At 41.1% G+C, this 17,620-nt stretch overlaps 1 protein-coding gene across 3 annotated transcripts; it reads right to left on the bottom strand.

The window, feature by feature from the left end:
- Positions 1-1,036: 1,036 nt before the first annotated feature.
- On the bottom strand, positions 1,037-17,451 carry LOC132005351 (zinc finger protein 234-like). Of its 3 annotated transcripts, XM_059382377.1 has the most exons (5): positions 17,361-17,451; positions 13,352-13,445; positions 11,164-11,290; positions 10,561-10,653; positions 1,037-2,698 (listed from the first exon to the last, which is right to left on the bottom strand). In XM_059382377.1, the coding sequence occupies exons 2-5, from the start codon at positions 13,364-13,366 to the stop codon at positions 1,305-1,307; spliced, it is 1,629 nt and encodes a 542-aa protein (XP_059238360.1). In that variant the 5' UTR covers positions 13,367-13,445; positions 17,361-17,451; the 3' UTR covers positions 1,037-1,304. The 3 variants fall into 3 exon arrangements, with proteins under 3 accessions (XP_059238360.1, XP_059238361.1, XP_059238362.1); XM_059382378.1 differs by lacking the exon at positions 13,352-13,445 and having other exon boundaries at positions 17,361-17,420; XM_059382379.1 differs by lacking the exons at positions 13,352-13,445; positions 17,361-17,451 and having other exon boundaries at positions 11,135-11,221.
- Between the last annotated feature and the right edge of the window lie 169 nt (positions 17,452-17,620).

Raw genomic sequence — 17,620 nt, forward strand, 5'->3', positions numbered from 1 at the left:
ATTCAAGTGTTACGTCTCTTGGCCCTTGGAGGTAATGGCCTCATGAAGGAGTCTCTTGTTCCCTGGGAACTGTCGCTTTAGGGCATGTCTCCTGTGTGTTGCCTATGCCTGCTGTTTTGTCCTGGCTGCCTTTTCCTTCAGTCTGGTCATCTGCAGAGGCTCCCTTTGCCTGTTGTGGGCAGTGCTTGGTCTTCAGCTGGCTGAGGCACATCTAATGTGGGTTGGTCTACATGTGAAGAGACCTGCTGCCACTGCCACCTCAGGATGTGACATCCCATAAAACATGCAGGTCGGCAGATGAGGTGTTAGTGGAATTTGCTCTACTCTTCCAGGGGAAGGGGCTTGCAGTGCCAGGACTGAAGCAAGTGTGCCTGGGAAAGGCAGATCCACTGGACCACAGTGGGTAGGCCTCGGTGTAATCAAGTTAGGTAAGGAGTGTTGGTGCTGCTCCTTACCTAACTTGTAAGCAGGTGGCCATGTGTTTATGCTGGGGCGCCTGGGAGGGAAATGGGGCTTACCAACTCCTTTATTCCTGGAGGGGTGTCCCCATGATCTGCCTCTCCGGGCCATACTCAGAGATGAATTAAGTCACTTTCTCTCTCGTGTGCCCCTGACATTTTCAGACTGCTGATTCCTGGCTATATCTCCACTGGTTGGTTGCCATGCTCTTCTAGAGCCCAGCCCACAGAAACTGAAAATCCAGGCTTTAAGTCCCACTGGTTGTAAGAACTCATGGAATTTGTCTTTCCTGTGATAATGTGTTTTTTGCCTTCTCCCCACCACAGACAGACACAGTCTGTTTCACTCTCAAACTGCATCTTTGCCCTGCCTGCCTTCTTTGATATTGCCTCTTCTCTACCTTTAGCTCATCAGTTTGTTATGCCAGGCTTCAGGTCGATTTCTGGGTCACTTACACTGATGTGTTGTCTAGCTGTATCTATGAAAGGAGGCAAGCTTAGGGTCCTCCTACTCTGCCATCTTCCCTAAGTCTCTCTCTTCCCTTTGATTCATTTAACAAACAAGTACCAAGTGCACATACAGAGTGCTACTCAATGTTTATTATATAAATTCAGCAGCAAATAAACTTCTTGCCCTCATGAAGATTATATTCCAGGAGACATCAATTTTAATATCCATTAGAGTTTGATTAAGTGCTTAAGGAAAGATTATTTCAACAGCCTGTTTCTTGAGTGATAACTTCAATTGCTAAGGCCTTAACTAAAGCCCTCATTGCACCATTTCTGTGATCTTAAGATCACTGAGATCTATTCAGCTATGGATAAAACATTCACTTTACTGTTTTCCTATGAGACTGGATGAAATTTATCACCAGCATGGATTCTGTGATGAATTTTAACATATGAACTTGAACTGAACTGCTTACCACATATCTTACACTTGTAAGGTTTCTCCCCTGTGTGAACTCTCTGATGAGATTTTAGATGTCCAGACTGACTGAAGACCTTACCACACACATTACATTTGTATGGTTTCTCTCCAGTGTGGACTCTCTGATGAACTTTAAGATTTGAGGTCCTAGTAAAGTGCTTACCACATGCCCTACAGGTGTATGGGTTCTCTCCCATATGCACACTCTGGTGCACATCAAGATCCAAGCTTGTCTTGTAGCCCTTCCCACACTCCTCACATTTGTATGGTTTTTCTCTGGTGTGGACTTTCTGATGAGCTTGCAGGCATGATTTCTGACCAAATCCCTTCCCACACTCTTCACATTTGAATGGTTTTTCTCCACTGTGGACTCGCTGATGTGTCAAAAGAGGGGAGACCCATCTGAAGCTCTTCCCACATTCTTTACAATGATAGGGTTTCTCCTCTGTGTGGAACCTCCGGTGGTAATAAAGATGTGTCCTAGAAAAGAAGCTCTTTCCACATTCCTCACATTTGTGTGGCTTCTGTCCCATGTGGACTTTCTTATGGATACGAAGACGTGAACGCCAAGTATAGGACTTCCCACAATCCTCACATCTGTATGGTTTTTCTCCTGTGTGGACTACACAATGACTGTTAAGTGCTGATCTACGACGAAAGCTCTTACCACAGATATCACACTTAAATGGCTTCTCCCCAGTGTGGATTCTCTGATGGTCCTGAAGATGACAAGCATTAATGAAGGCCTTCCCGCATCCCTTACACTTATAAAGTTTCTCTCCCGAGTGTAACCTGCAATGATTACTAAGTTCTGATTTACGACTGAAGCCTTTCCCACATTCTTCACATTTGAATGGCTTCCCTATGGTGTGGACTTTCTGATGAGTTTGCAGATGTGAGCTCTGACTGAATTCCTTACCGCATTCATCACACCGATACTGCCTCTCTCCCAGGTGAACTCTCTGATGAATACGAAGTGCTGAGCTATAAAAGAAGCATTTCCCACACTCACGACATGTATGAGACTTCGCTCGTGAGTTTAACTGTTGAAGATCACAGTTGGAGATATCACTGAAGAACTTTTTACACCCATTTCCCTGGTAAGTTTTCTGGCCTGAGTGAGTTATAGGCAGTCCTGCCCCAACCTGGCCAGGTAAATCATGTTGTTTGTAGAACTGAGAACTCTTTATCATGGAGTCTTGATACCGGGCTAAGTCTTTAGCTATCTGTTGCCAGATTTGCCAGGAGGAAAGTTCTTCGTGTGGTTCTGCTTTAGCAATAGTCTCCATCTCATGTTGGACTTTGTCTCCTAAAATGACAAAGAATGCAGATGTGGACAAATGAAAGCTTTGTTCAGTGTCTTCAACCATTTAGCAGCTGGCAAAGAGCATGGGACTTTAATGAATCCAGGACAGAATCCCTACATCCTTCTAGTGTATATCATGCCTACACAAACCAAGAGGTAGTCCAGTAGGCTCCTATGCACTAAGCATCAATGAAACAAATTTAGAATCACTCCAAGCCTCATATGTGATATACAAATTAGAAATCAAAAACTTAATGACCATGATACAGGTTAATTTTGCTGCTTCTATTGAATTTCATAAATAAGTGTAAACACTTATTATCAAAACAAAACAAAACCCTCCATGCCCAGGATGGCTTGAACTTACCACCCTGAAATCGAGACCTGAGCTGATATGGAATCAGACACAACTAACTGAGCACAGAAATAAACTCTTAAATAGTAAATTATGGGGCAAGTAAATTATATACACAGTGAAGGCCTTTGTCCTTAACATGTGGGAGACAGTTCTAAGCCCCTGGCATGTCATGCCTCAAAGGAGTGCCGCAGGGTCTTTAATCACATTAGACGGTTTAACAATATGATTTAGGGATGAGGCAGACCACACCAGAAACACCAAGACTAAGATTTTAGGTGGGGCTTTCAATCGCCTGGTGGTATGAACCAAAGGACTGAGAAAAACCATATGAAACCATTCAGTCTATTCTAGTCAAATGACAGAGCTCCAATAATTACTCTGGACACAGGATCAGGTGAGTTTCCCTAATTGGTAACATCCTGGGTATAACTGTTCACCTTCATTTTGCAAAGTAACATAATAACACACCCCTGACCCAACTGAAAGAAACCAAAGAAAACTCTGCATCTGGCACTTCTCTAAACTCCCTCTCAAGTACTTTTTTTCTTGCTTGAGTGTAAGGTGTATCCTTCCCTGTAATAAACGCCAGCTGTGAGTAAAACAGTATTCATGAATTCTACCAGTCCCTTTAGAAAACTATTTAATCTGAAGGCAATTTTGGGATCCTCTCAAACCTGTAGTTGGTGTTGAGTGCCAGGGGTCCATGTAAACTTTCCCTCTAAACTTTGTAGTTGCTTAAACAATTTGCAATCCTATGTATCAAGCACCCAGAACTTGGTGCTGTATATTCTAAGTATTTCTTAGCTATATATTCTAAGTATTTCTGCAAATTCTATACAATGTGTGTAATTCATCTCATTTTCCTGTGTCAATACACACAGAAACTTAATTAGGATATCTGAAATTTACATTTTATTAATTTTTTCCAGAGAGAGAAATAAGAAAGCAAGAGCACAAGCAGGGGCAACTGCAGGCAGAGGGAGAAGCAGGCTCTCTGCTGAGCAAGGAGCCCAATGCAGGACTCGATCCCAGGATGCTGGGATCATGACCCGAGCTGAAATTAAAAAGGGAGAGGAAACTGCAGTTTTCCTGTGAAGTCAGAATACCCACAAGGAGGTCGGTGTTCCTGATAAAAGAATCAAAGGTGACAAGAACCAGGAGGGGTAAAAAGACCACATGAAGTTTATGAACTGGTTTCTTCTGAGGCTTCTGGAATCTCTCATTCAAAACAGAGTGTGAGAAATCTTTGAATGTAGATAAATTAGGCTTTTACCACAGTCTTTCTAATTGAAAACTGCAGCCTTTTAGTCAGCTGTAAAATAAACTTAAAATCATGCAATAAGCATTTAGGAAAAAGGGACAGTAACTATCTGAGTGTCATTACTGACAGAAGTGGAGCGACTCCATGAATTGTCTTACACAGTCATCTATATAAATCTACATACATGTGATTTTTTTTTTTTTTTTTAAGATTTTGTTTATTTATTTGACAGAGAAAGTGAGCGAGAGAGATAGAGAGCAAGCACCAGTAGGGGGAATGGCAGGCCAGGGAGAAGCAGGCTCCCCACTGAGCAAGGGGTCTGATGTGGGGCTCGATCCCAAGATCCTGGGATCATGACCTGAGCCAAAGGCTGACGCTTAACTGACTGAGCCACCCAGGCTCCCAGATATTTCTTTTGGATACATTGAAAGAAGTATTTCCTAGTAGGGCTTGTGTTCTAAAAGGTCTGAAAACTTATTTCAGGAACTCAGCAAGTCTTTCATTAAACTATTTGTTCAAATGTAAAGAAGTTCTAAGGATAAAAACTTGGAAAATTACCAATAGGTGAGTGTGTACCTCTTTTTTTTTTTTTTTAAAGATTTTATTTATTTATTTGACAGAGAGAGAGATCACAAATAGGCAGACAGAGAGAGAGATGAGGAGAAGCAGGCTCCCCGCTGAGCAGAGAGCCCCATGTGGGACTGGATCCCAGGCCCCTGGGATCATGACCTGAGCCGAAGGTAGAGGCTTAACCCACTGAGCCACCCAGGTGCCCCGAGTGTGTACCTCTTGGTAGATACTAGTTTATGATTGTATTTAACTATCCCTTTAAAATAGTTTTCTTTGGGGCACCTGGTGGCTCAGTCAATTAAGCTTCTGCCTTTGGGTCAGGTCAACCCTGGGATCAAGTCCTGCATCAGGCTCCCTGCTCAGCGGGGAGCCTGCTTCTCCCTCTTCCTCTGTGCCTCTGCCTGCTTTTGCGCGCACACACACACACACACACACTCTCTCTCTCTCTCAAATACATAAATAAAAATCTTAAAAAAAAATAGCAGAGGACTTTAACACCTCACTTACATCAATGGACACATCATCTAAACAGAAAATAAACAAGGAAACAATGGCTTTGAACGACTCACTGGGACAGATGGATTTAACAGACATACTAAGGTAAAAAAAAAAAAAAACAAAAAACCCCAGACATTACACATTCTTTCAAGTGTACATGGAACACTGTCCAGAACAGATCACATATTAGGCCACAAAACAAGCATCAACAAATCAAAAAGATCAAAGTCATACAACGCATCTTTTCTGAGCACGATGATATGAAACTAGAGGTCAACCACAAGAGAAAAATCTGGAAAGACCACAAATACATGCATGTTAAGTAACATGCTAGTACATAATTAATGGACCAACCAAGAAATACAAGAAGAAATAAAAAGTACATGGAAATAAATGAAAACACAACAGTCCAAAACCTTTGGGATGCAGAAAAAGTGGTTCATTTTAAAAAAGATTTTATTTATTTATTTATTAGAGAGAGAGCGAAAGAGAGCAAGCACAAGCAGCGGGGAGGGACAGAAGGAAAGAGAGAAGCAGGCTCCCCACTCAGCAGGGAGCCCCATGTGGGACTCAATCCCAGGTTGCTGGAATGACCATCTGAGCCAAAGGCACATGCTTAACCGACTGAGCCACCCATATGCCCAGATACAGCAGTTCTAAGAGGGAAGTTTAATAGCACTACAGGCTGACCTCAAGAAGAAAAATCTCAAACAACCTAACTTTATACCTAAAGGACCTAGAAAAGGAACAATAAACAAAACCTAAAACCAGCAGAAGAAAGTAAGTGATAAAGATTAGAGCAGAAATAAATGATATAGAAACAACAGATTAATGAAATCAAGAATGGATTCTTTGGGAAAAAATCATTAAAACTAATTAAGCTCTAGCTAGACTTATGAGGAGAAAAAGAGAAAGGACTCAAGTAAATACAATCACGAATGACAGAAGAGAAATAACCAACCACAGAAATACAAATAATTACAAGAGAGTATTATGAAAAACTACATGCCAACAAATTGGACAGTTTAGGAGAAAATGGATAAATCCCTAGGAACATATAACCTACCAAAACTGAAAAAGAAAGAAACAGAACATTTGAATAGACCAATTATCAGCAAAAAAAATTGAATCAGTGACCTAAAAAGCCCCAACAAATGAAAGTCCAGCACCAAATGGCTTCACAGGAGAATTCTGCCAAACCATACTATCCCAAAAAATAGAAAAGGGAAGAAAACTTCCAAATTCACTCTATGAGGACAGTATGACACCAAAACCAGATAAACACACCACCAAAAAAAAAAAAAAGAAAAAAAGAAAAAAAGAGAGAGAGAGAGAACTACCACAGGTCACTATCTTTGATGAACAGAGATGCAAAAATCCTAAACAAAATACTAGCAAATCCAACAACATATTAAATAAATCATTCACCACAATCAAGTGGGATTTATTCTGGGGTTGCCTCGGTGGTTCAATATTTGCAAATCATTCAACATGGTACATCACATCAATAAGAGAAAGGGTAAGAACCATATCGTTGTCTGAATAGATGTGGAAAAAACATTTGGCAAAGTACAACATCCACTCATGGTAAAAACCCTCAACAAAGTAGGTTCAAAGGCAACATAAAGGCCATATGCGAAAAACTCACAGGTAACATTATCCACAAAGGGAAAAACCTGAGAGCTTTTTCCTCTACAGTCAGAATAAGACAGGAGGGGCGCCTGGGTGGCTCAGTGGGTTAAAGCCTCTGCCTTCGGATCAGGTCATGGTCCCAGGGTCCTGGGATCAAGCCCCGCATTGGGCTTTCTGCTCTGCATGGAGCCTGCTTCCTCCCCTCTCTCTCTGCCTGCCTCTCTGCCTACTTGTGATCTCTCTCTCTGTCAAATAAATAAATAAAATCTTACAAAAAAAAAAATATAAGACAGACAGGAATATCCACTCCCACCACTGTTATTTAACATTGTACTGGAATTCCTAGCTTCAGGAAGTAACAAAAAGAAATAAAAGGCATCCAAATTCATAAGGAAGAAGTAAAACATTTGCCATTTCCAGATGACATGATACTATATATAGAAAACCTGAACGTCTCCACCAAAAAACTGTTAGAACTGATATTAATTAAATTTACTGAATTAAATTAATTCAGTAAAGTCATAGGATACAAAATCAATGTACAGAAATGTGTTGTGTTTCTACACACCAATAATGAAGCGGCAGAATTAGAAATTAAGGAATCAATCCCATTTACAATTGCACCAAAAATAATGAGATAAAATAATAAATAAATAAATAAATAAATAAAATAATGAGATAAAATAAATAAAGCTAACCGAAGAGTGAAAGACCTGTACTCTGAAAACTATAAAACATTGATAAAAGAAACTGAAGATGATGCAAAGAAATGGAAAGACATTCCATGCTCACAGATTGGGAGAACAAATATTGTTAAAGTGTCTATATTGCCCAAAGCAATCTACACATTTAATGCAACCCCTTTCAAAATACCTGTCAGAATGGCTAAAATAAAAAACACAAGAAACAAGTGCCGGCAAGGATGTGGAGAAAAAGGAACCCTATCGCACTGCTGGTAGGAATGCAAACTGGTGCAGTCATTGTGGAAAATAGTATGGAGGTTCCTGAAAAAGTTAAAAATACAACTATACTACCACCCAGCAACCGCAGTATTGGGTATTTACCCAAAGAATAGTAAAACACTGATTCAAAGGGATACAGGCATCCCTGGAAGCAGCACAAGTGTCCATTGATCGAGGAACAGATAAACAAGATGTGGTGGATAGATATATACAATGGAGTATTATTCTTCCACCAAAAAGAATGAAATCTTGCCATTTGCAAGGACATGAATGGATTTAGAGAGGATAACGTTAAGTAAAGTAAGTCAGAGAAAGACAAGTACCATATGAATTCACTCATACAAAGAACTGAAGAAAGACGACAAATGAGCAAAGCGGAAAAAAACCAAAAAGAGACAAACCAAGAAACTACAGAGAACTTACAGTGACCAGAGAGGAGGTGGGGGTGTGTGTGTGAAATGCGTGATGGGGACTAAGGAGGGCCTTTGTGATGAGCATTGAGTGATGTACAGAAGTGCTGAATCACGATATTGTACACCTGAAACTACTGTAACACTGTACGTTAACTAACTAGAATTAAAACGTTAAAAAAAAAAAAAAAAGATTTTTCTTCCCAGAAACAACTACAGAAGGAAAGCCACAGGGAAAGGATGTTCTGTGGTGTGGGCACACACAGCCACACTCCAAGTCATCTAAAGAAGTAGAAACTATATAGGCAGCCATTTGAGGACAAGTAACATTCCTCAATATCTTCAATTCACTCTGGTTTATGGTCACTTATTAGTGATTGCCATGAGGCATGGAATGGTGAAAAGAAAGACTATGTCCTGTTTTCTCACAAGGCTTCTGGGCTGCTTCTTTGAAAACAGGGTGGGAAAACTTGGCACATAGATCATCTGGTCTTTTTTGCATCCGTTTTTTCAAGGTGCAAACTAAAGACTTTTAGTGAGCTGTGGAATAAATTTAAAAGCCTGTAATAACAGAGACCTGTACCTCTGGGGCTAATAATATATTATATGTTAATTTAAAAAATTATAAAAAAATAAAAATAAAAGCCTATACTAAGCATTCAGAAAAATTAACTGTTCTACATCACCAACAGCAAGAAATACAGTTAAATTCTCCTATCCATGGATTCATTCACAAAGTCAATAGTTATAGGTATCTGCTGCATGAGTCTGCTGGCCTAGGCACTGAGGACACATCAATAATCAAAACAAATAAAATTCTCCTCCTGCAGATTATACCCACCGGGGAGAGAGAAGTGAGAGGTAAACAAAAGCATGTGAGACACAACAGAAGGCAACAGGAGTGACATAAGCATTGTATTTTACACAGAATGTTAGAAGGCCTGCGTCATGCATGGTATTAAAACCCAGCAAAGACCTGGACGAGGAAGAGAAGAACCAGTAAGATTTCTGGTGAAAGAATATTCCTGGCAGAATGAAGAAGTAAAGGAGCCTGAGGGAGAAGCTTCTGTAACAGACTTAATAATGATTCCAGAAAGATGTCCATGTCTAATACCCAGAACCTGTGAACATGTTATGTTATATTAATTGGGTTGCAGAGGCAATGAAAGGTGCTAATCAGCTGATCAGAAAAACAGATAGAACATTCTGGATTGTCTGGGAGGAAGCAATGTCATTGTAACGGTCTGGAAAGGTAGGAGACAAGAAGGAATGCAGCCTTGTAGACACCTTGGTATTATCCCAGTGAGATGTGTCAGAGCTCATACCTGAACGACAAAAATACACTAAAACTTTATTGCTTAGTCTGCTATATTCATAGTAATTTGATAAGGCAGCAATAGGCAACGTACAGTATCCTTGGTTTGAGTAACAGCAGGGAGAACAACACGGGTGGAAAAATGGAGCGAGAGGGGCACCTGGCTGGCTGCAAACTCTTGATCTTGAGGTCCTAAGTTCAAGCCCCATGGTGGTTGTAGAGATAACTTAAAAACAAAACAAAACAAAACAAAAAAAACCTTGAAAGAAAAATAAAAATGGAATAAGAGAGAGAGGACAGAAGATGTATTCAAACAAAAGGGACTGGGGATGCAGAGCAGACTCTGGCGGACTCCAGGAGCCACTTCAAGTGGTTTTAACTGGAAGGCCGGGGGAAAAAAAGAAGCCATAATGGATTTTTTTTTTTTTTTAAAGATTTTATTTATTTATTTGAGAGACAGAGAGACGGAGCACAAGTGGTGGCAGTGGGGGTGAGCAGAGGGAGAGGGAGAAGCAGACTCCCGGCTGAGCAGGGAGACCAACATGGGGCTCAATCCCAGGACACTGAGACCATGACCTGAGATGCAGACGCTGAACTGACTAAGCCACCCAGGCGCCCAGCCATAATGGATTATGACCAGAGGAATGTCAATGTCAATTGCATTACCTAAGGATCCCTTTGGCTACTCTGTGAAAACAGATGTAGGATGGGAAGGGTGGGAGCAGGACAACCCACACAGAGGCTGTTGTGATAACCCAGGAAAGAGGTTTGGCAATTTAGAACAAGGTGATCGAAATAAGCACAGAGAAATGTCAGACTGGAGAGTTGCCTCCAAGACTCATGGTTACCTGGTTCTTACCTGAAATGCCTTTTCTTTGGGTTGCTAACTTCATCATCCCAAACTTTTCTTCTCTTACCAAGTGGACTCCACCTCGTTTGAATGGTTGATGCCCTGGGAGCGCACAAAGTCATATGCTTGAAGTCAACACGTTCTAGATAAGATTCACTGGAAAATGGGGTTCCTACTTCCTATTCTTCAAACAACCAGTAGCAATGTTTTTCACACATTTCTTTTCATGACCCACTGGAGGACATATCATTTGCCAAGTCTCCTACGTGTATATAGAATCAGTTAGGAAGTAATTACTCTTCTTTGATTTTTTTTGGAAGAGTGTGAGGAGGATTGCTACTATCTAATTTGTTTATTTCATTAAAAGCTGCTAATATATTTCATTAAAAGCTGCTAATAGAGCTGTATACTATCCATTTACATTTCTTCAACAAAATAAAGATCTACCTGTTGGTAAAAAAATACAATGCTCTCTGCGAGTCCTACATATATTAGGGAAGTCAGATCCCCAAACTCAGAGAACCAGTTCAAGGGCCCCAAAACCTTGAAAACCCAAGGATACGAAGCCATTCTTGGAACTAACATTCAGTTACAGAGGGCTCGTGTCCTCACCCACAGAGACCAGGTTCCCGAAGTTCTCCAGCATCACATCTCGGTACAGCTTCCTCTGGGAGGGGTCCAGCAGCCCCAGCTCCTCCTCGGTGAAGACCACTGCCACATCCTTGAATGTCACCATCTCCTACAACACCAAGCACATGTTGCCTCAATCTTACAATCAACCTTGACTGAGAGGGACAGCACAGAGGGATATATCTTCTTATATATAAGAAGGCAACCAAGATGTCACTTAGGTGGTAAGTGGATAAACTGTATATCCAGACCAGAGTATAATTTAAGGATTAAAAAAAAAAAAAAAAAAAGAGCTATCAAGTCATGCTAAGACATGGAGTTACCTTAAATTCATATGACTAAGTTAAAGAAGTCAATCTGAAAGGCTATATACTGTTTGAATCCAACCATATGACATTCTGGAAAAGGCTAAACTATGGAGACTACAAACTGTGGAGTCTAAAAGATCAGTAGTTGGCAAGGGTTTGGGGAAGGAAGGATAAGCAGGTGGAACACTGAGGGTTTTTAAGGCAATGAAAGTACTATATAGGGTACTATAATGGTGGGGCCACATCATTACAAAGTTGTCCAAACCAATAGAAAAAAACATCAAGAGTGAATCCTACAGTAATCTATGGACTCAGTGTGATAATGATGCATGGAGAGAGGTTCACCCACTCTAACAAGTATATTCCTCTGATGGTGGAGGTTGACAATGGGAGAGTTTGTGGGTGTGTGGGGGCAGGGTGGGAAATCTCTGTACTTTCTGGATTTGACTGTGAATGTTAAACTGCCCTAAAAAATGAAGTCTGTGTATATGCACATACACACAAACCTGAAGTTATACGTTACTTTGAAAAAACTAATACATGATGGAATAAAAGTAGATCAGTTAAGTGACATGTAGGGTATGATTCGGACATAAGACAGACAGAAGCCTGCTCTTCCTGTGTGAAAATCTCCGAGATTTGCATTAAAGCGGCAGTTAGAGCCTACTGTGCTGTGTAGTATTTGAATTTGTTTTTAGAGAGAGATTTTATTTTATTTTTAAAAAATTTTTATTTTTTATTAACATATAACGTATTATTAGCCCCTGGGTTCAAGTCTGTGAATCGCCAGGTTTACACTTCACAGCACTCACCATAGCACATACCTTCCCCAATGTCCACCACCCTCTCCCTCCCTCCCACCCCTGCAACCAACCCTCCGTTTGTTTTGTGAGATTAAGAGTCTATGTGCCGTATTTGAATATTCTATCTACAAAACTCTAATGCTGCATATGTCAAATATACTTTTTCATTATTGAGCTCCTGATACACTGAGGAGAAAAAATAGGTAGCTTATTTGGAGAAGTGATTCTTTTTTTTTGCAGAAAAAGACTGCAGGTAGGAAAATTATCACCTCAGTATTGCTTCAAACAGACTCCTAAGCCACCTAAGCAGCAGGTAGTTAAAAATTTAAAAAACATATCAATTTAATAGAAATGTGATATAACCACAAATAACAAATGTTCTATAATGTTAAATGAAGAAGCACAAGTCAATATTAGATATATATCATGAATATTAATAAATGTGAATATACACGAGAAAGAGTACAAGAAAATAAAAAATAGTTGATTTGTCAGTGGTAAAGCAAGCAGGAAAACTGGGCATTCCTATTAATTAGTCCACATTTAGTTTTACTTTTTTATATATATTTTAATTTTTTTATTATATTCAATTAGCCAACATATACTATATTAGTTTTTGATGCACTGCTCAATGATTCACTAGGTGTGTATAACACCCAGTGCTCATCATGCACCTTTTTTTTTTTTTAAATAAAATGAATAATGACAAAATAAGACAAATGCTAAAAACAAATACAGAATAAACAGGTCATTTAGCCTGGTGTTCTCCCTGAGCCACCCCAAGAAATGAAAAAAATATGTAAAAAAAAAATTTTTTTTTTGAGAGAGAGAGAAAGCGAGCTGTAGGGAGGAGCAGAGAAGGAAAGAGAGAATCCTAAGGAGGCTCCTGGCTGAGCACATGTCCAAAGCAGGGCTCAATCTCAGGACCCTGAGATCATGACCTGAGCTGAAATCAAAGAGTTGAACACTTAGCCAACCAAGCCACTCAGGTGCCCCAACATGTAACATTTTGAGTAGTGAAATGGAATTTTAACAGCAAGAAAGGCAAGCCATATGCACCTTGAATGTGGTCATTTTTTTCTTCCTACTTCTGGAGAGGTACAGATTCCCAGAATACGGAGTCCTGGCAAGGCAGACGTGTGCCTGGTCGTGTCTGGAAAGGCAGAAAAGGACATGAATAGGTGCCCAGGGATGATGCTCGCCTACATGAATGTTTACTGTGAATTAGCCAAGGAGCCCCTTCCTTCAGGTGGCTGCTGCTGTCCACAGCGCGAGGAGCCAGTCCTGGAGTGGCTAGTTCATTCCTACACAACACACACACTGTTGCTGTGTGTTGCCTTGTGCTATCCTGTGGCTCTCAAGGTAGCAGTTCAGATGCTGATATGATGGAAACTGAGACAACATAATGAGTCGAGCAAGAATTATCTCTCTGGGGCAACGATATCTGGGCTCAAATCCTACCTCCGCCTCTCACTAATTTTATCATCTTGGGCAAATTAATAACATCTCTTTTCCTCAATTTTGCCATCTGTACAACTGGGACAATAATATTTCTAACTTTTCTAACTCATGGAACTGTTGAGAGCTGGACAACACTCTGAATACACTCAGGGTTTCTCATTTTTGTAGCTCTGGTTAAAAAAAAAAAAAAGATGACACTCTTGCAGTATGGAATTGCTCTTATACATGTGACTTCTACCAAAAGACATCGCAGGGACCTGACTGAACCTCTGACAAACCAGTCAACTCTGCCACATTGTCTTCCCTCATACTGTGTTACCTTAGCGGTAATTTTTAAATTGTTGTGGACAGCCACTTTCCCAAACAATAACGACATTGGTTTCTAGTATCTATTAAGAAACACAAGATTCTAGGGGCGGGGTGGATGGGGACAGTATGATGAAGCCAATCTGAAAGTTTTGGCAGTTTATCAAAAAGTTAAACCAGAAGCTACCAGTCAGCCAAGCAATTCTACTCCTTGGTATCCACCCAAGAGAAATGAAAACCTATCTCCAAACAAAAATGAGTACTTAATGTATTTATAACACTGTTATTTATAGGAACCCCAGACTAGAAACCAAGATGTCCACCCATGGGTGAATGGACAAAGGGTGGTATGTTCACACCGAAATACTAATGGGCAATAAAAAGGAATAAAATTATGATGTGTACAAGGATGAACCTTGAAAATAACAGAAGTGAACGAAGCCAGTCACAAAAGACCACATCTTGTATGATGCCATTTAAATAAAGGGTTCATAATATAGAGACAGAAAAGAAGTTAGTGGTTGTCTGGGGTTGTTGAGAACACGGATTAACTACAAATGGTAACAAGGGGTCTTACTATAAGAATGAAAATGCTCTAAAATTGAATTATGGTGACAGCTGCACCACTCAATGTTACAAAAAGCACTCAACTGCACACATGCAAAGGGAAAATTTTGAGATATAAAACAGAGCATGGTCTGATAAGCAACATCTCATTTAAATTAACAAACCTGGACTCAGAGTCTGTATAGAATGTATATTTGAAGGAATGAAAAAAGAAGCAGGAGGAAAGCAGATGGTGATCTATACAACAGAAAGCCCGCTAATAAAACATGTCTGCCCACAGGAAACTTAAATCACAAAAATCAACAGTGACTTCGGTGGTAAAATGGCACAGAGCTCTCCTTCGCTAAGTGAACAAAACTGGCATCACCAATATAAAAACCAAAATACGTCCTTCAGCTCCTGTTATGCTGACTAAAAAGGCCACCTCACCAGCTCTGTGGAATTGCTGCCAACTACACATAATCCGCAAACTGTGAAGTCTATCACATAAAATTCAAAAGATGGACTTTCTCTGATATTTCTTGCCTCCACATCATGAACAAAAACATCACGAACAAAATAATGGAGGAGGAGGAATCATTTTGGATTAAAGGACACAACAGAAAACAGGACAGCAAAAGGCAGCCCACAAAAATGGCTTTAATCAGGGGGAAACAGAAAGGATAAAAGGATTTTAAATGAAATTTAAATGAAAAACAGAACACATTTAAATATGGACTGAGGGTCAGATAACAGCAGATTAACAATGTAATTTTCTGACTTTGATCTAGATACTGTGATTATAGAAGAGATTATCCTGATTCCTAGAAAGTAAAAACTGTTTAAAGGAAAAACACAGGACTAAAATGGCATCACTTAGGCCAAGTCACCCACCAGGGCTTAACGCCTAACCTAACTGCAATTTCAATCTCCCCCCCAGAAACACGCTCTTAACCAGTCACTCAGGAATTTCCTGATAAGCACCTAAGAAGTTAATCTAACACCCAGGCCTTCTCCGTGTCTTCAAGATGAGGTAATCTGCACAAGATCCTTTGCTTTTCCCTCCAAGGGAAAATGACCTTGCCTAAAACAATCCTTTCTTTCCTCTTGCTAATAATTTCCCTGCCCCATCCTCCTTCCTACAAAAACCTTCCATTTTGTACAACTCCTGGGAGCTGCCTTCTACTTGCTTTATGGGATGCTGCCCAGTTTATGAATCATTTAATAAAGTCAATTAAGTCTTGAAATTTACTCAATTTTTGTTAACAATGCAAACATTTAGGGAAAAAGAAGTATTGTCTACAGCACAATCTCTAATTCTTTGGGGGGAAAAAAAGAGATGTGTGAAGGAAAAAAATGCAAGAACAGTTGACAGCTGGCAGCAGCGAGGCCTTGGTGTTTTCAACTCATAAAAGCTGCAAGAATATCAACAATTTTCAGACATAACTACTTATCGACAACAGTGCAACAAGAAATGCAGTCTTTTTTGAGATAAAGGCCAAGGAAAGAAAGGAGGCTCTGAAATACCATAATTCTGTCTTTGTCTCTGAGAAATCGGATAATCTGTCCCCACCCCGCCCCTCCTCCTTTCCAGCTGGAAACGGTTTGGGAGGGTTAACCTTCAAAATAAAACTGCCAGGGGCGCCTGGGTGGCTCAGTGGGTTAAGCCGCTGCCTTCGGCTCAGGTCATGATCTCAGGGTCCTGGGATCGAGTCCTGCATCGGGCTCTCTGCTCAGCAGGGAGCCTGCTTCCTCCTCTCTCTCTCTCTCTGCCTACTTGTGATCTCTGTCTGTCAAATAAATAAATAAAATCTTTTTAAAAAAATTAAAAAATTAAACTGCCAGTTGTATATAGCAAAACCATGGGCAAGTCCACAGAACAAAGGGGAGGAACCCTCCTGTACAGGGGAAAGGGAGAAATTGAGAATGCTGTCCTAAACACAAAAGTCCAAGGGAGTGAACTGCGGCTTGGAAGTATAGTGGCTCTTCACTGGCTGAGTTTGGGCGGATGCAGGGGCAGGAAAGCCGTTCTTCCTCCCTCTGGATAGTAACTTAGGAGCTAAAATAGTATCAAGTGGTCTCTTCCAAGTGGGTCCACAACTGGCAAGAGTTAGGGTAGGGCAGGAGGGCTTTCCCCTGCCAGCCTGTGACTCCACTCTAAAGCTGATTTGCTTTTATTAACTTTCACAGGAGTAACCTCAGAAGGGGTTCGGGACGATCAGGCTTCCTAGAGGGATCAAAAAGAAGTGCCAGGACTCCTTGCAGCCACGATACTGGTGACCGTCTGGTTACTGAGCACTTAACAAAATTCAAGAGTCTAATACCAAGAGACCACTATTCACCACGGGGCAGGAACTGTCCTTAAGATTTTTATTCCTACCATCTCGTTTGAGTCTCAAAACACTGGATTATAGGAAGGTAGGATGTCACCCCAATTTTACAGAAAACATCAACTATAAACACACACACACACGCGCGCGCGCGCCCCCACTAGAGCCAAGGAAATTTAAGTAAGTGGTCCAATGTTCAACCGCGCGAAAAGGGCTGAGCGAGGGAAAGGTGTGCGGCCTGGGGAGCCCCTCCACCAGGCCATACGCTGCTCCACCGCCCCAAACGCCAAGAGGGTTCCTGGAGGGGAACGTCACTCCAGCCCTCGAGCCCCCTCTCGCGCGCGGAGCTCTAAATCCAAAACAGTGACCAGTGGTACTGGCACCCGGGGAAGTTCAGGAGGGTTCCGAATCCAGAACCCACTCACCATTGCCACAGGAAAGCCCGCAACGGAACACGCAACAACCGGGCCACCTGAACGGAAGTGCCTGAGACCGTCCCGCCCCCAGGCTGCGCCGGAGCTCTACTACCCAGAATTCCTCATTCCCGGCCGCCTTGCGGAAGTAGCCGAGTCTCTACCTAACTGACGGACTACATTTCCCAGAAATCCGGAGAACACTGTCCCCTTTCCCATCCTCCTTGGCCGGAAGTGCTTGCGATTTTGGGGAGACGGGGTACTACGGTTTC

Source organism: Mustela nigripes, chromosome 17 (assembly GCF_022355385.1).
Source record: "Mustela nigripes isolate SB6536 chromosome 17, MUSNIG.SB6536, whole genome shotgun sequence".
Taxonomy (NCBI): Eukaryota; Metazoa; Chordata; class Mammalia; order Carnivora; family Mustelidae; genus Mustela; species Mustela nigripes.